This window comes from Nomascus leucogenys, chromosome 11, assembly GCF_006542625.1.
Source record: "Nomascus leucogenys isolate Asia chromosome 11, Asia_NLE_v1, whole genome shotgun sequence".
In the NCBI taxonomy this organism is placed as follows: domain Eukaryota; kingdom Metazoa; phylum Chordata; class Mammalia; order Primates; family Hylobatidae; genus Nomascus; species Nomascus leucogenys.
The window spans coordinates 55,833,347-55,857,695 of NC_044391.1; the positions used below are offsets into that span (position 1 = coordinate 55,833,347).

Genomic DNA, 24,349 nt, shown 5'->3' on the forward strand with positions numbered 1-24,349 from the left:
ATGTTTAATACTTTCAAATGCAAAAGATTCTGTGTTATGTCATAGATGTGTCTTAAATAATCTAACAAATAATTCAAAATGAATACTATCTGTGTGCATCCTAAATCAACAACCAATTAGGATTCACTTGAATAGCTTCATCAGTGGAGAGTCTTATATTTTTGAAGGCAGTTTATTGCATTTTCAAAAAACTCTGCTTCTTAGAAAATTTTCCTCACAATGAGCAGCAAGGTAGTTTCGTGTTCCTTCCTCCCATTGTTTTTAATTATACTCTTTGTATCCTTGAGAATAAATCAAACCTCTTGATACATCTGTTAACCATGTAATCGCAATGACTTCAGTCTTATTGTATAACATTCAACTTTCATAATGACTTCAGTTACATCTTATCTGTCATGGCTGAATATGGCAATACTGGCCACCCCTATGAATGTACCATATTATCTGAGCCTTTCAAATGAAGCAGTTACCTAGAATTTAACACAATATTCATTCATTCATTTATTTTACAAGTACTTATTTAGTATGCTTTAAGTCCTTCTTTAAGGATGGGGATATAACCAACAGACCTTTTGGACTGAACACTGTGGAAATCACTGATGGACATGACAAAAGCTGATTCTCCTCTCAAGCAGTTTATGTTATCGGGGAAAGAGATGCCCAGGAGTTATAAATTCTATGGACAAAAATAGAGTTAGACGACAAAAAATGAGTCGTATTTGACATGTTCTTCATCTGGTATACACACACAGCTGAGCGAAGGAAGGAATAATTCTATTTCTTTGTATAAATTTTAAATTGCTTAAACAAATGTAATACTGTTAATAAAATTGAGTTTGTCACATTATACTGAAAGCTAAAATGTCACGAAGTGTCAGGTTGTTTTTAAAGTTTAAAAATGTTCAGACATGAGATCATATGGATACATGGTGGGGAACAACACACACTGGGGTCTGTCGGGAGGGCGTGAGGAGGGAGAGCATCAGGAAGAATAGCTAATGGATGCTGGGCTTAATATAGGTGATGGGTTGATCTGTGCAGCAAACCACCATGGCACACATTTACCTGTTTTTAATCAGTAACTAAAAATTCTGCCAAACAAATGGATGACTTGTTTATCTTGTAATATATGAATACTATTTGTTGAATTAATTTGTATTATTTTTGAATTATTCTTAAAAGATGTATGTATTAATATATTAGGTATGTTTGATTAAATAATAAAATTAATAAAATTTATTTTCATTCATGAAAGTTGTTGGGGAAATCACAGAACAATGTAGTCACATGAAGATATGTCAAACTAGAAGAATAATCTATAGTAATAATCTTTTCTAGAATAATAGAAAGATGGAGTAAGAAAACTAAGTCTCTAGAACTTTAGTTAAAATGTCTTTTGAATTATTATATAGCCATTTTTAGTTACTTATTAAAAACTAACAAACTTTCATATCCTGCACATGTACCCTGGGACTTAAAAGTTGATACCAAAAAAATAAGTTCAGACATGACATATATTCATATACCATCACTATACGTTCTATCCACCAGATGGCACTGTTAGGTAGCTTTTCATGGGCATGTCACTATCCTACACCTACGGGGATATAAGCTGCCTCTGAATTTCTTTGAATAGTAGGGTGTATCATTATATAGCAATTTCCTTCTTATAAGGCCTTTATTTGGCAATTAGTAACTTAAATTGATTGTATTTTAAAAATTGAAAATGTATTACTTGGTGAAAATTTTTGTGAGTGTACAAAATTCTATTTTGGGTAATCATTATTGTTACTAGATTAATCAATATTGCCAGATCAATCAATAAATAATAACAGATATTTGACACCTACTTTTAGGCGATGAAAACTGTATGCAGGAACTGAGAAGACATTATTTTTTGAATCTTTTTAAAGCAATATTTTAAATTTTCAAAAATTAAAACATAATCACACTGCATGTATTACCACCCTAAAAATGGTATGGATGCTAATCATATGGTTTGGTTTGTGTATTTGGAAAATTTTTCTTCAGTTCAGGAAATCATATCACAAAGATAACTTTTGCATTATATTATTTTTCCAGCCCTTTCCTTCTGTGGAAAATAGAAAAACCTCATAAAATAAAGTTAAAATCAGTAGGAATTCTGCCAAACAAATGAATGACTTGTTTATCTTGTAATATATGAATACTATTTGTTGAACTAATTTGCGTTATTTTTGAATTATTCTTAAAGGATGTGTGTATTAATATATTAGATATGTTTGATTAAATAATAAAATTAATAAAATTTATTTTATTCATGAAATTTGTAGGGGAAATCACAGAACAATATAATCATATGAAGATACATCAAACTAGAAGAATAATCTATAGCAATAATTAATCTTTTCTAGAATAATAGATGGAGTAAAAAAACTAATTATCTAGAACTTTAGTTAAAATGGATTCTGAATTATTATACAGCCATTTTTTAGTTACTGATTAAAAAATCCTTAACTCAGAGTGATGTAAGCAAATGATAAAACAGAAGGAGGAAGTTATTATCTCATGTCACAGAAAATTCCAGTGCATAACTAAAGCTGGGTTCACAGGCTTCTATGACATAATGACTCAAAACTTACACAGTTCTGGGTAGTATTTTCTTCCTATTGATATTACTGCAGAGTTACTCTCTTTGGTTGTGCTACAGCCTCAGAAGATCCAAAGTTATATCCTCTCAGGTTCAAATCTAATGGAAAAGATAGCACTTCTGTTTTCTTAAGTGAAAATTCAACTTCGTTTAAGTGGACCTGAGTCATGTATCAGACTTTGAGCCAATCTCTTCTGTGAGGCCTTGGTCACATGCCTACCCCCATGTTCTCTGCTGCTAACATGTAGTTGGAGAATTGGCAAGGTGTGTTTCTTTAGTGAGAAACAAGGTGAAGGGAGAATGACTGTTAAGGAGTCAAAGATTCAAAAAGTGCCTCTCACATTAGGGGTAATAAGAATGTAGAAACAAAAGCAGAGTAAAACATAAATAGAACACATTTCTTCCTTCTCCTTCTCCTTCTCCTTCTTCTTTTTGAGACAGAGTCTCACTCTGTTACCCAGGCTAAAGTGCAGGTAGCTCACTGCAACCTGAAACCTCCTGGGCTCAAGTCCAGCAATCCTCCAACCTCAGGCTCCCAAAGTGCTAGAATTACAAGCATGAGCCACCAGGACTGGGTGAATAAATTTCTCCAATCACCACAATGTCTTATAAATCAGGTTAGATGGGTGTCAAGCAAATATACTGATTTAGTATTTTATATATTTCTAATTTTCTATCAAATTTCTGAAACTCAAAATGCATATCGATTAGTTGATTTTAGGATTGGGGTGGGGTTAGGTACAATAATACCATGTGACTGAATTAATATTCCATGTCTGTGTTTTTAAAAATACATTTATTTTAAGTTCAGGGGTACATGTGCAGGTTTGTTACATAGGTAAACGTGTGTCATGGGGGTTTGTTGTACAGATTTTTTATTGCCCAGGTATTAAGCCTAGTATCCATTAGTTATTTTGTCTGATCCTCTCCCTCCTCCTACCCTCCACCCTCAGATAGATCCTAGTGTATGTTTTTCCCCTCTGTGTGTCCATTTGTTCTCATTATTTAGCTCCCACTTATAAGTGAGAAGATGTGGTTTTTGGTTTTCTGTTTCTGCATTAGTTTGCTAAGGATAATGGCATCCAGCTCCATCCATGTCACTGCAAAGGACATGATGTTGCTCTTTTTTATAGTTGCATAGTATTCCAAGGCATATATGTACCATATTTTCTTTATCCAGTCTATCACTGATGGTATTTAGGTCGATTCCATGTCTTTGCTATTGTGAATAGTGCTGCAATGAACATACACGTGCATATGTCTTTATAATAGAATGATTTATATTCCTTTGGGTATATACCCAGTAATGGAATTGTGGGATTGAGTGGTATTTCTGTCTTTAGGTCTTTGAGGAATCACCACAATGTCTTCCACAATGGTTGAACTAATTTACACTCTCACCAACATTGAGATTGTAAAAGCATTCCTTTTTCTCCACAACCTCCCCAGCAACTGTTATTTTTTAACTCTTTAATAATCGCCATTCTGAGTGGCATGAGATGGTATTTCATTGTGGTTTTGATTTGCATTTCTCTAGTGATCAGTGATGTTTATCTTTTCTTCTATGATTATTGGCTGCATGTATGTCTTCTTTTGAGAAGTGTCTGTTCATGTCCTTTGCCCACTTTTTAATAGGGTTGTTCATTTTTTTTTCTTATAAATTTGTTTAAGTTCTCACAGATGCTGGATATTAGACCTTTTTCAGATGCATATTTTGCAAAGTTTTCTCCAATTCTGTAGGTTGTCTGTTTACTCTGTTGAGTTTCTTTTACTGTGCAGAAGCTCTTTAGTTTATTTAGATCCCATTTGTCAATTTTTTCTTTTGTTGCAATTGCTTTTGTCATCTTTGTAATGAAATGTTTGCCCGTGCTTAAGTCCTGAATGGTATTGCCTAGGTTGTCTTCCAAGGTTTTTATAGTTTTGGGTTTTACATTTAAGTCTTTAATCCATCTTGAGTTAATTTTTGTATATGGCGTAAGGAAGGGGTCCGGTTTCAATCTTCTGCATATGGCTAGCCAGTTATCCCTGCACCATTTATTGAACAGGGAATCTTTTCCCCATTGCTTCTTTTTGTTCGTTTTGTGAAAGATCAGATGATTGTAGGTATGATATTGCTCTTTTAATTCCCCCTTTTTATGCTTTGTCTCTGTCAATTTTATAACCTTCAGATATCTATTAGTTATTAAAGTTGAAAGAATTTAAAAATTTTCAATCTCATTTAACTCAAAACTCAGGCAATGCCAAATGTTTTTAGACCTTATATTCTCCTGTGAATTGATATGTCATGAATGAGGGAGAGAAAAGGGCACATTTCTTTACTGAGTGAGTCCCAGGCAGTGATAATATGTAGTTAACAATGCAGTTCTGTCAATATGATTGCATGTTATTCCATAAAAGCTATTCCCAATGATAATATGCATCGTTTTCTTGCAGCACTATTAAGTCTACCTTACTTCAGTGTTGAGAACCTCTTCAGAAAGGGGCCAGCTATATTGCCATTGCTCCCCTGGTAGTCTATACCCAAAACCTCTTCTCCCTGTTGACTTTCTTATCTCTTGTTGCTAACTTCATACTCTTTCAGATACAGATGTAAGAAGTAAAAGGGTGCTGTTTTATATCTTTCAGACTTTGCAGAAAGCTGTTAAGTTTTGAGCAGCTTTGGTCATCTTTTGTTAAAATGTTATCATTTGACTGAAGTTTTAGGTTCACAGCAAAATTGAGAGGAAGGTACAGAGACATCCATATACCCCTTGCCCTCACATAGGCATAGCCTCCCTCCTTATCAACACCCCCCCACCAGGGTGGTACATGTGTTATAGTTGATGAACCCACACTGACATATCACGATTATCCAAAGCCTATGGTTTACATTAGGGTTTACTGTTGGTATTGTACATTATATGGGTTTTGAAAAACATATAGTATCACACAGAGTAGTTTCACTTCCAGAAAAACTCTCTGTTTATCCCCTAAACATCTGGTAACCTCTGCTCTTTTTATTATCTATAGTTTGTCCTTTTCCAGAATGTCAAGTAGTTGTAATCAGAGAGTATGTAGGCTTTTTAGGTTGGCTTCCTTAATAATATAGATTTATGTTTTCTCCATGCATTTTCATGGCTTGACACCTCATTTCCTTTTTATCACTAAATAATATTCCATTGCCTGTATGTATCACAGTTAATTTATCCATTCACCCACTGAAAGGCAGCTTGGTTGTGCCCAAGTTTGAGCAATTATAAATAAAGCTGCTAAAGACACCTGTGTGCAGTCTTTTGTATAAATAAAAGTTTCAATTCCCCTGGGTAAATAACAAGGAGAATGATTGCTGGTTCACACAGTAAGGGTATTTGTAGTTTTGTAAGACATTGTTAAATGGCCTTCCAAACTGGCTGCACCATTTTGTATTCTTATCAGCAAAGAATGAGAGTTGATGTTGCTCCACATCCTTGTCAGCATTTGGTATTGTCACTGCTCTAAATTTTGGTCATTCTAATAGGTGTGTAGTGTTATTTCACTGTTGATTTACGTGAGTTTCCCTAATGACATATGATGTGGGACATCTTTTCATATATCTGTTTGCTATTTGGATGTCTTCTTTGGTGAGGTATCTGTTAAGATCTTTGGTTCATTTTTCAGTAGGGTTGTTTGTTTCTTATTGTTGAGTTTTAAGAGTTCTTTGCATATTTTGGATAAAAGTCTCTTGTAAGTTGTGTCTTTTACAAATATTTTCTTCCAGTCTGTTGCTTGTTTCCTTGTTCCCTTAACACTCTCTTTTACTGGGCAGACTTGTTAATTTTAACAAACTCCAGCTTATCAATTATCTTTTTCATGGATTGTGCCTTTGGTGTTATGTCTAAAAAGTCATCACCATACCCAAGGTCATATGAGCTTAAGGTCATATGAGTTTTTATCTATGTTATTTTTCAAGATTTCTATAGTTTTGCCTTTTACATTTAGGTCCATGATCCATTTTGAGTTATTTATTTATTTATTTATTTTTGCAAAAAGTATAATATTCTGTCCAAATTTCTCTTTTACTTTTTTTATGGGGGTGGTGGTGGGGACTGGGTATATCTAGTTGTTCCAGCATCATTTGTTAAAAAGACAATCCATTGCATTACCTCCATATTTATGTGAGTCTCTTTTGGAACTCTTTATTCTGTTCTATTGATTTATTTGTCTGTTCTTTCTCCAATACCACACTGTCTTGAACTATAACTTTGTAATAAGTCTTGATATAGGATGACGTGAGTCCTCTAACTTTGTTGTTCTCCTTCAATATTGTGCTGGCTATTCTGGGCCTTTTGTGTCTTTACACACATTTTAGAATAAATTTATTAGTATCAAGAAAATAACTTGATTTGATTTTGTTTGGGATTGTGTAGAATCTGTAGGTATATTTGAGAAGAACTAATATCTTAACAAATATTGAATTTTCCCATCCATGAACATGGAATGTCTCTTCATTTATTAAGTTCTTCTTGGATTTTGTTCATCAGAGCTTTAAGTACTCTCTATATTTCTTTCAAATCCTGCTTTCAGAGACTCATCCCATGAACCTCAAACTTACAGTAATAATTGGATGTGAAATGGCTCTAGACTTTATGTTGACAAATCTTCCCAAACTTCAGGTTATTCAAGTCAAGCTCTGCCTTAAATGTTTGGTCATCCGAAGCTTCACTCAGATGGAAGTACCTAAGTTGGTCACAGGGACTACATTTCAGCATCAACTGGAGAAGTGTAGTTGAGTTTTACCTTTTTACAGAAATCCTTATTTTTTTTTTTTTTTTTTTTTTTTTTTTGAGATGGAGTCTCGCTCTGTCGCCCAGGCTGGAGTGCAATGGTGCAATCTCGGCTCACTGCAAGCTCCGCCTCCCGGGTTCACGCCATTCTCCTGCCTCAGCCTCCCGAGTAGCTGGGACTACAGGCGCCCGCCACCACGCCCGGCTAATTTTTTGTATTTTTAGTAGAGACGTGGTTTCACTGTGGTCTCGATCTCCTGACCTCGTGATCCGCCCGCCTCGGCCTCCCAAAGTGCTGGGATTACAAGCGTGAGCCACTGCGCCCGGCCAGAAATCCTTATTTTTAAGAAATGATTCTTTTTGATGCACCCCCCTATATAATTTGGTGCACTTACGTGCTCTCTTCTCGTCTCCTTGGGAATCTTGCAATTCTATAACAGCTCTAATTGCATTATATTCTCCCTAGTCTTCCTCATGTACAAATGGGTTCATATCAGTGTCTGGGGTGATTTTTCTACCTTTTTAGTAAACCCAGTTATTAGTGGCTCATTTGTAGTTTTCTTTAGAATTTAAAATGTCTATTTCCTTTTGCTTTGCTGTTATCTGAAATTACTAAACAAGTGAAAAATATTCACTCCACACCTGTCACATATTTAAAACAATAGCCCAGTGAATATAACGTTGACTTTATTAGATAATTTTAAATGCTTTAACATTTAAAAACATGGAATAAAAATTGTAATAACAGGTTTTATCATTTTGGAGGTTTATGGAAGTCCTGACTACTGGAAATTTCTAGTACCTAAAGTAAGTTTGGTTGTGGAAATGGTTACGTCAAGTATTCTTAACATGAACGAGTTGAATGCTAGGCAATTCTGAGAAGTACTTATTTGTTAGGAAAACATCTCTTCGGTGTCCATAATTTTTCATTATTTAAATTCCAAATCTACACGTATCTGTTTCCTTTTATACATTTTACAACAGGATATTTTTTGAAATTGCGTTTTGGAACCTCTCCACACTATTCTAAGTCAACGGCCTCTCATGATATGTGTAGCAATTATTCTTTAAACTTTTAACTTAGGGAGAAACTGCTTTAAGTACAAGCAATATAATATAACACAAATTTGGTAAAGAGATTTTTTTTCATTTTTTCCCCTGGGAATTCAGTACCATTCTGGAATCCCAGGTGATTAGAGTTTGAGAATATTCTGAAACATTACTTCTGGCCAAAGCATTGATTTCGTAATAGTCTACTAAGTAAACAGCAACAGCAGAGCTTTTCTAAGTGGCTTTGCAAAGCAGCCAGGGTTTGAAAGTGAGAGCAAAATTATGTAAGAGATCAGGCACTCCATGATGACTGGCAGCTCTTGGACTGGTGTGTGTGTGCATGTGCGTGTGTTTGTCTATACATGTAAGGTACTTTTAATGTATCTCAGAGGCAATCAAGAGACCACTGTGCTCACGCCCGTAATCCCAGCACTTTGGGAGGCCGAGGCGGGCGGATCACGAGGTCAGGAGATCGAGACCATCCTGGCTACCACAGTGAAACCCCGTCTCTACTAAAAAATACAAAAAATTAGCCGGGCGAGGTGGCGGGCGCCTGTAGTCCCAGCTACGCGGGAGGCTGAGGCAGGAGAATGGCGTGAACCCCGGGGGGCGGAGCCTGCAGTGAGCCGAGATCGCGCCACTGCACTCCAGCCTGGGTGAAAGAGCGAGACTCCGTCTCAAAAAAAAAAAAAAAAAAAAAAAAGAGACCACTGTGGAGGAATGAGGTTTGCTATTACACAGGCAGTGCATGTGGAGACTTCAGTCATTCCACTGTTCTGAAGTTTCCCTCATCCAAGGCACAATACACTCCCAGGTGTAATTGCAAATACTCACTTTGATCCACCAGGAGAGAGCATACATTCATGTTGTTCAGTCACAGGAAATAGTGTATTCGTTTAGCTTCCACTTGCAGTGATGCTTGGTGTATCCTTTCTAGTTGTAATTGTATTGATAAACACTCCACGTTGTGATTTTCACTTTCCTGAAACTTAGGACCTGGGTGATAATTTGATTGAAATGATAATTTTAACAGAGCAATATAGTATGCATTCAATGTGGAAGAATACAGAAATACTGGGAAAAAAATTATCTAATTATTACCACAATTAGATAAACAGGAAAATACCTGTGTAACACTGTCATATTTTTTTTCAATTGATTCTTCTTCCTTTAATAAAAGATTTCTATGTAGCACGCAATGCGGTTTGATAGCATTTTACCCACAATAAAACTTCTGTCAAAACTGTAGCCAGTCCTTTCAAATCCAGATGCTACTTTATCAGCTAAGTTTATGTAACATTCTAAATCCTTTGTTGTCATTTCAACAATGTTTATAGCAGCTTCGTCATGAGTACGTTGTATTTCTTTGCTTGTCCGTAAGAAGCAATTCCTCATCCATTCAAGTTTATCATGAGATTTCAGCAATTTAGTCTCGTCTTCCAGGTCCACTTATAATTCTAATTCTCTTGATTCTTCCACCACATTGGCAGTTCCTTCCCCCACTGAAGCCTTGAACCCCTCAAAGTCATCCGTGAGGATTGGAGCCAATTTCTTCAAAACTCCTTCTAATGTTGCTATTTTGACCTACTTCCATGAATCACGAATGTTCTTAAGGGTATCTAAAATGGTAAATCCTCCCCCAAAAGTTTTCAATTTACATTGCTCAGATCCATGAGAAGAATCACTGTTTATGGCAGCTAAAGCCTTATGAAATGTATTTCTTAAATAATAAGACTTGAAAATAGAAATTACTCCTTCATCCATGGACTGCAGAATGGATACTGTGTTAGCAGGCATGACGAAAACATACATCTCCTTGTACATCTTCATCAGAGCTCCTGTGTGACTAGGTGCATTGTCAATCAGCAGGAATATTTTGAAAGAAATCTTTTCATCTGAGCAGCAGATCTCAATAGTGAGCTTATAACATTCAATAAACCATGCTGTAAACAGATGTGCTACCTTCCAAGCTTTTCTGTTGCATTTATAGAATACAAACAGTAGATTTAACATAATTCTGAGGGGCCTTAGGATTCTCAGAATGGTAAATGGGTGGCTTCAACTTAAATTCACCAGCTGTATTATCCCCTAATAAAAGAATCACCCCATCCTTTAAAACTTTGAAGCTAGACACTGACTTCTCCTTTCTAGCTGTGAATATTGTAGGTGGCTTCTTCTTCCAATGGAAGGCTGTTTCTTTTACATTGGAAATAACGGTATTTAGTGTAGACACCTTCATCAATGATCTTATCTAGGTCTTCTATATAACTTCCTGCAGCTTCTACATCAGCATTGCTGCTTCACCTTGCACACTTTTATGTATGGAGATAGCTCCCTTCTTTAAACCTCATGAACCAACCTCTGCTACCTTCCAACTTTTCTTCTGCAGCTTCATCACCTCTTTCAGCCTTCATAAAATTGAAGAGTTAGGGCTTTGCTCTGGATTAGGCTTGGGCTGAAAGGAATTTTGAGGCTGCTTTGATCATTTATCGAGACGACTAAAACCTTCTCCATATTAGCAATATGGCTGTTTCTTTTTCTTATCGTTTATGTGTTCATGGGGGTAGCACTTTTAATTTCCTTCAAGGGCTTTTCCTTTGCATTCAAAACTTGGTTAACTGCTTGGCCTGAGAGGCCTAGGTTTTGGCCCATCTTGGTTTTTGACATTTCTTCCTTACTAAGCTTAATCATTTCTAGCCTTTGATTTAATATGAGAGATGTGTGACTCTTCCTTTCACTTGAACACTTAGAGGCCATTGTAGAATTATTAATTGGCCTAATTTCAATATTGTTGCGTCTCAAAGAAGAGGGCAGCCATCCAGGCACCAGCAAAGGCACAGTACTCCATTTCCAAGAAGGAGGCATTTCCAGTAGATGCTGCTGTGTGTGTGGCTGAGCTAGGATTTCTTTCCCTGGGTTCCATAGATTAATAGCTGGGCAGCTCCTCTGAGTCACAAGTTTACTTGCTGGGAATTCCCATACTGGGAATCTTGGTTTTCCTTAATTTCTTTTGCCGTCACTGATGATTTCATGAGCTTGTCTTCTTGGAGGATCAGCGCTTATTTCCTCTGATGTCTTGATTCATGTTGGGGTCTTCCAACTGAGCAGACATAACATCATGGTCATGAAACTCCTCTGCTAATACAGGTGGACCCCAGACAGCATCCCATGAATCAAAAGTTCCAAATGTCTGGGGAGGCCTCACAATCATGGCAAAAGGTGAAATGAACATCTCACATGGCAGCAGACAAGAGAAGAGGACACTGTCATATTTTTATCATAGGCTTAGCAAATATTTGTTTATGTGTATACACACACACACACACACACACACAATTATGTAATGTTTTCCCAAAAATAGTGAATATAAGGTAACTGAGAGAACCAATGACTGATGATATGGATATCAGTTTGATCATATCCTGGAATGTACAGTCAATATCTGGTTATCAAATTTCACTTTCTGTCCACTTGAAGTATTTCATTCTTGGCCATTTTTGGACATCTATAATAAGAATATTGAAGATTTCCCACGGGAGAACAGTATAATTAAATAATCATTAAAAACAACATCAAAGTATTTCTCAGGACTTGAAAGCCAAAACAATATATTATATTTATGTCCACAGGTCTTAACTTCTCAATATTATTATTATTATTATTACATTTGAGACAGGGTCTCGCTCAGTTGCCCAGGCTGGAGTGCAGTGGTACGATCTCGGCTCACTGTAACCTCTGCCTCCCGGGTTCAAGCGATTATCCCACCTCAGCCTCCTGAGTAGCTGGGATTACAGCAGAACACCACCACGGCCTGGCTACATTTTGTATTTTTAGTAGAGACGGTGTTTCACCACATTTGACAGGGTGGTCTTGAACTTCCGACCTCAGGTGATCTGCCCCCCTCGGCCTCTGAAAGTGCTGGGGTTACAGGTATGAGCCACCGTGCCTGTCCTTCTCAATCATATTTTGATTAATTGATTTTACTTGAGAATACAAAGTCAGAGCATGTAGAACACTGGACTGTGGCTGGAAGTAGACTTAGGATTGCTAGAAATACGACGAACTCCTTTGCAGAAAAAAATCAGTATTTGAATATAGATGAATGTCTCAAAGTAATTTAAAACACACCTTTATAAAAGCTTACTAATATTAATAATTTTAATAACAACTGACTGTTATGTGTCTACTCAGTCTCAAGGCATGTACTAGGTTATTTTTAACAATACTTGAAATATCTAATCACCACAATGTATAAGCATTACCATAAAAAAATTGGTTCTTCTGTTATAGGGTAATATTAAAACATTAAAAGATGCAGTGTATTTTGAACAGGATTCCATAGATAAACCCTAAAAATCTCATTAATGTTGATTATAATGTGAGTGTTTCACATTGGAAAACACATAAAAGACTTTTCTAAGTTTTTCTAGCAAATGAAACTGTATAGTTAAAACAATTGCAGCAGTAAAAAACAAACAAAAGGAGCCTAGAAATATTGTTTATTGTGCAAAAAAGTATACATTTTTTAACACAATTCAGGCTTTTAATCCTAAAAGCAAGTGGTGTCACACTATCTTGTATAAAACCTAAAAATATTTATAATTCTTATGATTTTCTGATGAATTCATAAAAAGTTGATTGCATCCTTCATTTTTCAGTCATAACACTAAACAAAATTGACAAATTATGTTCACTTTAAGTAGTGGTTCATGAAAAATTCTTCACTCATAATTCTGAAAAATAATCATATTTAAACACGTTGTATGTGAATACATTCTTGGGACTTGTACCTAAATTCTTCCATCCACTGACTAATTTAAAATGTTAAAGTTTTATTCGTAAAAGCTATTCTAAAAATATTTTTAGCCACCTGAAAATAAATCAGTGATTTAAGGAAAAGTCCAGCTATCATAAAAGGAATAGATATGAAATGATTTATATTGTTCACCTGTAAAATGTCTGTCTGCATGATACACAGCTCCAGCCCTGGCATTTGGAAATTAAACTTCCGCTCCTAAACCAGAGTTAGAAAAGAAAAGAGAAAAAAAATTGTGAAGATGTAAATCCCTATCTTATATTCAAACCAATTCTTTATCATATATACATACACTTCATTCTCTTTTAATATCACAAATACAAGTACACCAAATACTTCTCTAGAGTAAACTTGTAGCATTTATTGACAATGTCACCTCCTATATCCCTCTAACCTAACTGACCACTTCAAGATTTAATGCTGGGTGCTTTCCAGCTGCCAAATATCTGAAACACTGTACCTAAGGGCATTTCTAGAAGTCAGCTACAATCAGCAGCGGAGCTGTAACGTCCAGGTTAACACTCTCTAGTATCAGCTTTTGAGTAATGCTTCATGAAAACAGGTGCATATGTTCTTCAACTTCTAGACCTAGAGGACAATAAGATCTCAGACTGTGTTTTTAATTTCTTTTTTCTTTTTAATTTTTAGGTACATAGAAGGTGTATGGTACATGAAATGTTTTGATACAGGTAGGCAATGTGTAGTAATCCCATCATGGAGAATGTGGTATTGATCCCCTCAAGCATTCTTCCTTTATGTTACAAACAATCCAATTATACTCTTTTAGTCATTGTTTTTTCTATTTTTATTATGGCACTTTAAGTTTTAGGGTACATGTGCACAATGTGCAGGTTTGTTACATATGTATCCATGTGCCATGTTGGTGTGCTGCACCCATTAACTCGTCATTTAGCATTAGGTGTATCTCCTAATGCTATCCCTCCCCTCTCCCCCCACGCCACAACGGTCCCCAGAGTCTGATGTTCCCCTTCCTGTGTCCATGAGTTCTCATTGTTCAATTCCCACCTATGAGTGAGAACATGCCGTGTTTGGATTTTGTCCTTGTGATAGTTTACTGAGAATGATGATTTTCCAGTTTCATCCATGTCCCTAAAAGGACATGAACTCATTGTTTTTTATGGCTGCATAGTATTCCATGGTGTATATGTGCCACATTTTCTTAATCCAGTCTATCGTTGTTGGACATTTGGTTGGTTCCAAGTCTTTGCTATTGTGAATATTGCCGCAATAAACACACGTGTTTATTGGATTTGTTGAACTTTTGTAGAGTTTTCACATCTCAATTTCCTTCAGTTCAGCTCTGGTTTTGGTTATTTATTGCTTCCTGTTAGCTTTGGGATTGGTTTGCTCCTGTTTTTTCTAATTTCTCCAAGTGTGATGTGAGGTTGTTAATTGAGAACTTTCTAACTTTTTAATGTAAGTATTTAGCACTATAAATTTCCCTTAATAGTGCTTTACCTGTATTCTAGAGATTCTGGTATGTTGTACCTTTGTTTTCATTAGTTTCAAAGAATTTCTTGATTTCTGCCTTAATTTCATTGTTTACTCAGAAGTCATTCAGGAGCAGCTTAATTTCCATGTAATTGTATAGTTTTGAGCAATTTTTTAAGTACTGATTTTTATTTTTATTATGCTGTGGTCTGAAAGTGGTTGGTATGATTTCAGTTTTTTTGGATTTTCTGAGGATTGTTTTATGGCCGGTTGGTCTACTTTAAAGTATGTGCCCTGTGCAGATGAGAAGAATGTATATTCTGTTATTTTGGGGTGGAGAGTTCTGTAGATGTCTGTTAGGCCCATTTGGTCAAATGTTGATTTTAGGTCCTGAATATCTTTGTTATTTTTCTGCCTCAATGATCTGTGTAATACTGTCAGTGGGGTTTTGAAGTCTCCCACTTTTATTATGTTGTTACCTAAGTCTCTTCATAGGTCTCTAAGAACTTAGCTTTATAAATCTGGGTGCTCTTGTATTTTGTACATATATATTTAGGATATTTAGGTCTTCTTGCTGACTTGAATCCTTTACTATTATGTAAGGCCCTTCTTTTTCCTTTTTTGATTGTTGTTGGTTTAAAATCTGTTTTGTCTGAAATTGGAATAGAATAGCAACCCCTGTTTTCTGTTTTGTTGTTGTTGTTGTTTCTGTTTTCCACTTGCCTGGTAGATTTTTCTCCATCCGTTTACTTTGGGCGTATAGGTGTCATTGCATGTGAGATGGGTCTCCTGAAGACAGTATATAGTTGGGCCTTGCTTCTTCATCTAACATGCCACTCTGTGCCTTTTAATTGGGGCATTTAGCCCATTTACATTCAAGGTTAAGACTGAATGCATGGTTTCATCCTGTTGTCATGTTTTTAGGTGGTTATTATGCAGACTTGATTGTGTAGTTAGTAGTTTCAGTGGTCTATGTACATAAGTGTGTTTTTATGGTGGCCAGTAATTGTATTTCATTTACATATTTAGCATTCTCTTAAATCTCTTGTAAGGCAGGTCTGGTGGTAACAAATTCCCTTAGGATTTGTTTGTCTGAAAAGGATCTTATTTCTCCTTCACTTAGGTAGCTTAGTTTGGCTGGATATGAAATTCTTAGTTGTAATTTCTTTCTTTAATAAAAATAGTAACTCAAGATGGATTAAAGACTTAAATGTAAAACCCAAAACAATAAAAAGCCATGGAAGACAACCTAGGCAATATTATTCTGGACGTAGGAATAGGCAAAGATTTTATGGCAAAGACACCAAAAGCAATTACAACAAAAACAAAAATTGACAAATAGAATCTAATTAAACTAAAAAGCTTCTGCACAGAAAGAAACTGTCAACAGAGTGAAAAGACAACATACAAAATCGGAGAAAATTTTTGCAAAATATGCATCTGACAAAGGCCTTATAAGCAGCATCTATAGGAACTTAAACAAATTTACAAGAAAAAGACAACCTTATTAAAAAGTGGACAAAGAACATGAACAGACACTTTTCAAAAGAAGACATACATGCTGCCAATAATAGTATTTAAAAAAAAAACTCAACATCACTAATCATTAGAGAAATGCAAATCAAAACCACAATGAGATATCATCTCACACCAGTCAGAATGGCTATTTTTAAAAAGTAAAAAAATAACAGATGCTGATGAGGGTGTGGAGAAAAAGAACACTTATACACTGCTGGTGGGAGTATAAGTTAGTTCAACCAGTGTGAAAGACAGTGTGGTGATTCCTCGAAGTCCTAGAGGCAGAAATGTAATTTGACTCAACAATCCCATTACTGGGTATATACCCAAAGGAATATAAATCATTCTATTATAAAGACACACGCACATGTATGTTCACACTATTCACAACAGCAAAGACAGGAATCAACCTAAATGCCCATCAATGGTAGACCGCATAAAGAAAATGTGGTACATACACACCATGGAATACTATGCAGCCATAAAAAGAATAAAATAATATCTTTTTCAGGAACATGGATGGAGCTAGAGGTCATTATTATTAACAAACTAATGCAGGTACAGAAAACCAAATACTGCATGTTCTCACTTATAAGTGAGAACTAAATGATGAGAACACACGGACACATAGAGGGGAACAACACAGACTGGGGCTTATTGTAGGGTGAAGGGTGGGAGAAGAGAGAAGATTAGGAAAAATTATTTATAAGTACTAGGCTTAATACGTGGGTGATGAAATAATCTGTACAACAAACCTCCATGATACATGTTTACCTGCACAACTTGCACATATACCCCTGAACTTAAAATAAAAGTTAAATAATAATTTTAAAAAGTTTAATATATGCTCTCAATTTTTTCTGGTTTGTAGGATTTCTGATGAAGAGTCTGCTGTTAGCCTGATGATATTCCCTTTGTAGGTGACCTGCATCTTTTCCCTATCTGCCTTTAACATTTTTCTGTCATTTCTACCTTAAAGAATCTGATGACTATGTACTGTGGGAATGATCTTCTTGTACAGTATCTCACAAGGGTTCTCTGCATTTCCTGGATTTGAATGTTCACCTCTTTGGTTAGATTGAAAAAATGTTTATGGCTGATGTCCTCAATACGTTTTCCAAGTTGCTTGATTTCCCTCTCTCTTTTTCAAGGATGCCAATGAGTCATAGATTTGGTCCCTTTACATAATCCCATATTTCTCCAAGATTTTGTTCATGCTTCTTTATTGTTTTTTCTTTATTCTTGCCTGACTGAGTTACTTTGGAGAACCAGTATTCAAGCTCAGAGATTCTTTCCTCAGTTTGGTCTATTCTGCTGATAACACTTTTGTGATTGTATTATGAAATTCCTGAAGTGGGTTTTTGAGCTCTATTAAATCAGTTTGGTTCTTTCTTAAAATGGCCATTTCATCTTTTATGTCCCGTATCTTTTTATTGTATTCCTTAGCTTCCTTGGATTGGGTTTTGGCTTTCTTCTGAATGTTGATGGTCTTCATTCTTATCTATATTCTGAATTCTATTTCTGCCATTTCAGTCATTTCAGACTGGTTAAGAGCCATTTCTGGGGAACTAATGCAGTCATTCGGAGGTAAGAACTCTACTCTGGCATTTTGAGCTTCCAGAGTTCCTGTGCTGGTTTTTTTTCTCTTCCGTGTGGGTGGACATTCCTTCAATATTTGAAGCTGCTTTCCTTAGGATGTGTTTGGGTTTTTGTTTTCCTTTTATCTTATTTGATGCCCTTGGGAGTTTGATTGTAGTATGAGCTGGGCTCAGTTGACTGGCTTTGATTCTAATCTGTTCCTGGGTCTTGAAAGAGCCCCCTCCAGTTACTGTCTCCATGTCCATGTTTTTTTTTTTTTTTTTTTTTTTTTTTCTGTTGGGTGATCTAGTCCATGGGGCTTCTTCATGCAGGGGCTTCAGTTAGCAGACAGGCCACATCTTTGCCTGGTCAGCCCTAATCCACTGTCCAAGTGCTTCCCAGGGAAACACAGGGTTGTGCCTGCCCACAGAGTTTACGCAGAAGCAAGACCACTGGGCTGGAGGCTCTAGCAAGCATAGCCCATCTGGCTATCAGGAGTGGGTGCCTGCCCTGCCATCTGGGTGTTTCCAAGGCAACAGGAGGCTGCACCCTTTGGCAAATTCAAGCAGAAGTGTAACTGCTGGGCTAGAAGCTGTAGCAGACATATCTTGCCTGGCAGGGGTGTGTGGAGTCTAGCAGGCATTGCCAACAGCAGGTGTCACCCACCCTACCATCTGGGTGCTTCCCAAGACAACAGGGGGCTGCACCCTCTAGCTGAGTTCACATAGAAGCAGGACTGGTGGGCTGGAAGATTTAGCTTGTATTGCCTGTCTGGCTACCAGCGGAAGGGGTGGGGGTGGGGAGTCACGTGTCCGGCTGTCTCGGTGTTTCCCAGGACAGTGGGAGGCTGAACTTGCTGGCTGAGTTCAGGTAGAAGAGGGATCACTGGGCTGGAAACTCTAGCAAGTGCTGCCCACCTGGCTACCAGTGGCAGAGGTGAGTTGGGTCACCCACGATGCCATCCAGGTGGTTCCCAGGGCAGCAGGAAGCGGTACCCACCAGCTGTGTTCACACAGAAGTGGAATTGCTAGGCTTGAAGTTCTAGCAGGCATTGCCTGCAGGCATAGCTACCAGTAGCAGGGGCGGGGGCAATGGGTTTACATAAGGTATCTTGTAATTATAACTATCTATTTTTAACTGATAACCACTTAATTTCAATCATATACAAATACTCTACACTTTTAATTCTTCCCTCCCACACACACACACTTTATGCTATGGATGTCATGACTTACATTTTTTTAATATTGCACATCCATTAACATATTTTTATACTTTTGTCTTTTAACTTTTATACCAGAATAAAAGTTATTTGTGCATCGCCATTAGAGTATCAAAGTGTTATGTGTTTTCTACATATTTACCTTTATCAGCAAGCTTTATACTTTCATATGCTTTCATGTTGCTGTTTAATGTACTTTCATTTCAATTTGAAGGACTTTAGTATTTTTTAAAGGCAGATGTGGTGGTGATGAACTCTCTCACTTTTGTTAGTCTGAGAAAGTTTTTAATTCTTCATTTTTGAAAGATATTTTGCCAGATATGGTATTCTTAATGGGCATTTTTTTCTTCTAGTACTTTGAATTGTATCATCTTATTTTCTTCTAGTCTGCAAGGTTTTTGCTGAGAAATATACTGACAGTTTTATGAAGATGTCCTGGTAAGTGATTAGTTGCTTTTCTTTTGCTGCTCTCAAGATTCTCTTTGTCTTCAACTTTTGAAAATGTAATTATAATGTTTATCTGTGTGGATTTCTTTGGGATCATCCTATTTGGAATCCATTGGGATTCTTGTATATAGATGTTCATTTCCCTCCCCAGAATTGGGCAGTATTCCACCACTATTTCTTTAAATAAGCTTTTTGCCTCTTCTCTTTTTTCCTCCTAGAACCTTAATAATTTATATATTATTTCACTTGATGATGTGTTTTAGGTTTTCTTTACTGTTTATTATTGTTTGTTGCTGTTACTCTTACTGAACAATTTCACATGGCCTTTCTTTGAGTTGCTGATTTTCTTCTGCTCTGTGAAGTCTGCTGTAAAACTCTAGTAAATTTTAGTTCAAGTATTGTATTCTTCAGCTCTAAAATTTTTGTTTGCTTCTTTTTATATTTTATATCTTTTTGTCGATATTCTCATTTTGTTCATGCATAGTTTTCTTTAGTCATGGAGCATCTTTATGATAGCTATTTTGAATTCTTTTTATGTCTCCAATTCTTTAGATTATATATCTCCAGATCTTTAGAACTGTCACTGAAGATTTATTTTGTTCCTATTTTGAGCCTTGTTTTTCTGTTTATCTTTTTCTTCATGTGTCTCATATGTCTCATATGTGTCATGTGTCTCATAAGTTTACATTGGAACCCACCCATTTGAAAAAACAGCCACCTCTACCAGCCTTTACAGACTGGCTTTTTATAAAAGACCCTCCCCAATCAGCCCTTCTAGAAATTCCACCGATATGTGAAACCTTTTGGGGGAAGATGTGACTTCTCTGAACCTGTTCATGCAATTTCTCAGAGCTGATTACTAGTTGCTTTTTCAGGAGTTCATGTCTTGCCTCCTTGGTGTCATTGCACAGTACTGCTAGTTCTCTAGTACTGTCTTTCCTTGGTTTCAGTGGTCACCAGGTATCCAAAGTATGCTGCTCCTCATCAGCATCCTGAGCCAGGCAAAACTGATCCCATTCCTTCAAGCAGCCTTCCAAAAAGCCTATAACCAGATGTACACTCTGCCATTCTCCTTGCCTCTGAAGTAGAAGGCTCAAGTTATGTGGCTTTTTCTGATTCTGCCTAGCCATGCTAGCTACAGCAAACCACCTCCACTCCCACCCCATATACACACTCTCCTTTGTTCTCAGAAGCCCCCAGGCATTAAAACTATACTAGTTCCATTAGTGCTCTTAGAGGAGAATGATAGAAATTAGTCCCTCCTGCAGCCCTCTGAAAAGCTAGAATATTGGATTCTGGCTTGGATTCTGCACTGTTATCTTTGTTCCCAAGGGAGAAGTCATGAGGCAGGGTGCTGTCCTAGTGCAAAGCTGTGCCAGCTTGGTAGAGTAGCTGATGTGGGCAAAATGAAATTTCTCTTCTTGCCCATTTCATTGTTGCTTTCCTTGGCTTTGTGGTTGCCTGGGGGTACTGCAACTTCTTAAGTGCATTCTAGAATTCTCATAAAAGTATTTTGGTTCATTGTCAAATTAATGTTTCTGTGAGGGAATCAGGGCTAGAAATTCCTATACTGCCACCTTGCTGATATCACCTACAGAGTCGTGTTCTTAATTTTAAAATCCAAATATTCATTGCTGGTATGTAAAAAAGAAATTGGCATTTGTATATTAACCTTATATTCAGCAACTTTGCTTTAACCACTTATTAGTTTCAGAAGGGTTTATTATTTTTAATTTTCTACATAGATATGTTATCTGCAAACAAGGAAAGTTTTCTCTTCTTTTCCAATTTATAGACCTATTTGTATGAATTTGCTGGAGATCCCATAACAAAACACCACACACTGGGTTCTTAAACAACAGAAATTAATTTTCTTAGTGATGGAGGCTGGAAGTCCAAGATCAAGGTGTCAGCAGAGTTGGTTTTCTCTGAGCCCTCTTTCCTTAGCTTGCAGATGGCTGCCCTCTTGTTGATTCTTCACATGGCTGATGTTCTGTGCACATGCACCCCTGGTGTCCCTCTGTGTGCCCTAATCTCCTCTTTCTATAGGGACACAAATGATACTGAATTAGGATTTTTATCCTACAGCCTTATTTTAACTCAATTACATCTTTGAAGACCCTATCACTAATTAAAGTCACATTCTGAAGTACTAGGGCTTAGGGCTTCAACACATGAATTTTGAGGGAATGCCATTCAACCTATAACACTTTTATTTCCTTTTCTTATCTTGTTGCATTGGCTAGCACTTCCATTAAAATATTGAAAAGATGTGATGAGAGAAGGCATCCTTGCATTTTTCCTCATAATAGCAGGAAAGCTTCTAGTTTCTTGTCATTTAAAATGTTCACTGTAGATTTTTTTATACATGTTCATCAAGGCAAGAAAGTTCTCCCTTTATTTCAGGTTTTCTGAGAGCTCCTATACTTTTTATCTGTTTGTACCATGACCACACACACACACACACAATTTCAAAAATGGGGTAACATACCATCTTTTGTACATTCTCTTCATACTAGTAAGTTCATATATTTTGGGTCTTTTACCTGCAGTTTAAAAAATCTGCCTTTGTTCATTAATATCGACATACCATTGAGCCCACATCAATATTATAAACCACTGTAGCAGGTTTCCTGACTTCAGTCTAATCCCCCTTTGATCAATGTTCCATGTAGCCCAACAGGGGTTTCTCTGATTACCAACCACCTTCTTTCAGGCACCCCACTTTGTGATCTCTATGAGTACCTTTGGCAAAATGTCTGGATTTTGGTTTTGTGCCCAAGGATTTAACTATCTCACTAACTTTTAAACTTTCCAAAGAATGAGGTTATTTATCCCTGAGCCCACTGTAAGGCCAGAACATATTATACAGATATTCAATAAGATTAATCAAATATATACCTATATTAAGAGGCATAGATAAGTAAATTTTGGATCATAATCCGTTCTGATGACTTCCCTGATTCTATACCTTTATTAACTATTCCTTATCAATTATTAACACAAGACAAAATCATGAAAATCAAAATTGAGGACATGATTGATCAAAATGTTTGAAGATCTCTATTTCCTATTTTAGTTCTTTGCACTGGGATCCAGCAACTAGCAGTACCTTAGAGCACTCCACAATAATGAAGTATAAAATTTTCCAAATTAATGTATATAGTAAAGATTACTTATAGTTTGTTTCTTATTAGTACTTCCTAGTGCACATAAGGTGAAAACTTAATACTCATTTAGCATGCTAATGAAACTAGCTATAAAATTAAAGACATTTTATTTAAAAATAATCTGGGCATCTTTGTCAACTACCCATGATTGTGTGTAGGAGGGATGGGCAATCCCAAAGACAAACACCAGATAAAATCTTGCTGAAGCACCATAACAAAATACAAAATATTGTTCTACATTATGCCACAAGAATCAATAGATATAAATTCTGTGAAATAAAATGTTGAAGACCAGTGAGAGGGTTTATTGTAAAAATACTTCTCTAATGTCCAGGATATCTCCAATATCCAAGATTTTCAGAATTAATGATGTCTTGGGAGGTAAAAAGTAAAATATGGAAAGAGCACATCACATGAAAAAGTCTACTAAGAGTATTTTTATGACATTCAGGAGAGTAACTTTTATTAATGACCACAGGTGTATTAAATAGCCACAATACAATTGGTGAAAGAGAAATAATAATCAAAGAATAATATTTTTCTTCTCTAGAAATTTTTTTAGAGCCTCTTGGACATCTTTGTTCCTCAGAGAGTAAATCAAAGGATTCAGCATGGGAGTGACTAGGGAGTAACATAAGGATGCCACTTTACTCAGCTCAGGAAATCTGTCAGGAGTGAGATACATAAAAAAGACAGCACCATACAGCACACTCACAACTCCCAGGTGAGAGCTGCAGGTGGAGAAGGCCTTCTTACGTCCCTCAGTAGAGTGTATCTTTAGAACTGTGGACACAATATACATGTAAGATACTATAATGACTATGATAGTAGGCAAGATAATAATACATGATAAAGAAAAAGATATCATTCTATGGATAAAGAGGTCAGAACAAGATAGTCTCTGAAGTGGGCGAGAATCACAGTAAAAGTGGTCAACAGCCCGAGAAGCACAAAAAGATAAAGTAAATGTCATGCTAGTCTGAATAACTGAGCTAATGCAGCCACAAAAATAGGAACCAGCCACCAACTGAGTACAGAGACATGTGGACATTTGAACAGAGTAGAGCAGAGGGTTGCAGATGGCAATAAAGTGGTCATAAGCCATGGCCGCCAGGAGAAATCCCTCAGTCACAATGAAGAGGGCAAAGAGAAAGAGCTGGGCCACACAGCCTGCAAAGGAGATAGACTTGTTTTCAGACCAGAAGTTGATCATAGCCTTGGGTGCAATAACAGATGAATAGAAAAGATCAATGAAGGAGAGATTGCCTAGGAAAAAATACATTGGTGTGTTCAGTCGAGGATCAGTAATAATAATGGTCATCATCCCAACATTCCCTAGAAGGATCATGGCATAAACAAACAAAAATAGCAGGAAGAGGAGAATGTGGAGCTCTGGGCGTACCCTGAAGCCTGCAAGAACGAAGTCAGTCATTTCTGAGTGATTGCTTGTTCCCCTGTCACCCATGGTAGAAACCTGTTGAGAGGCACAGGGCAAAATATACAAATGAACTCTTGGTTTGGATCCTAGCATTACAAATAATCTCTTATGGTATTAGGATTTACAAAGCTATTTTTAAATTAATGTTATTATTAATTTTAGCCTCATAAGTATACCGTGACTTAAAGGCAATCAATTGCTGTTGAAACCAAAGATTAGTTGTATTTCTTAATTCTTTAAGTGTTAGAGTTAGGTTTTTTGCCTTTCACCCAAATGCCTTTCACATT

At 36.5% G+C, this 24,349-nt stretch overlaps 1 protein-coding gene across 1 annotated transcript; it reads right to left on the bottom strand.

The window, feature by feature from the left end:
* Positions 1-23,127: 23,127 nt before the first annotated feature.
* On the bottom strand, positions 23,128-24,237 carry LOC100601632 (olfactory receptor 9K2). Its single transcript, XM_003252860.3, has one exon. The coding sequence runs from the start codon at positions 24,153-24,155 to the stop codon at positions 23,148-23,150; it is 1,008 nt and encodes a 335-aa protein (XP_003252908.2). The 5' UTR covers positions 24,156-24,237; the 3' UTR covers positions 23,128-23,147.
* Positions 24,238-24,349: the final 112 nt, after the last annotated feature.

Bases quoted from the DNA above. Each gene is read 5' to 3' on its own strand.
- LOC100601632 (XM_003252860.3), bottom strand. From the start codon at position 24,155: ATGCTAGGATCCAAACCAAGAGTTCATTTGTATATTTTGCCCTGTGCC.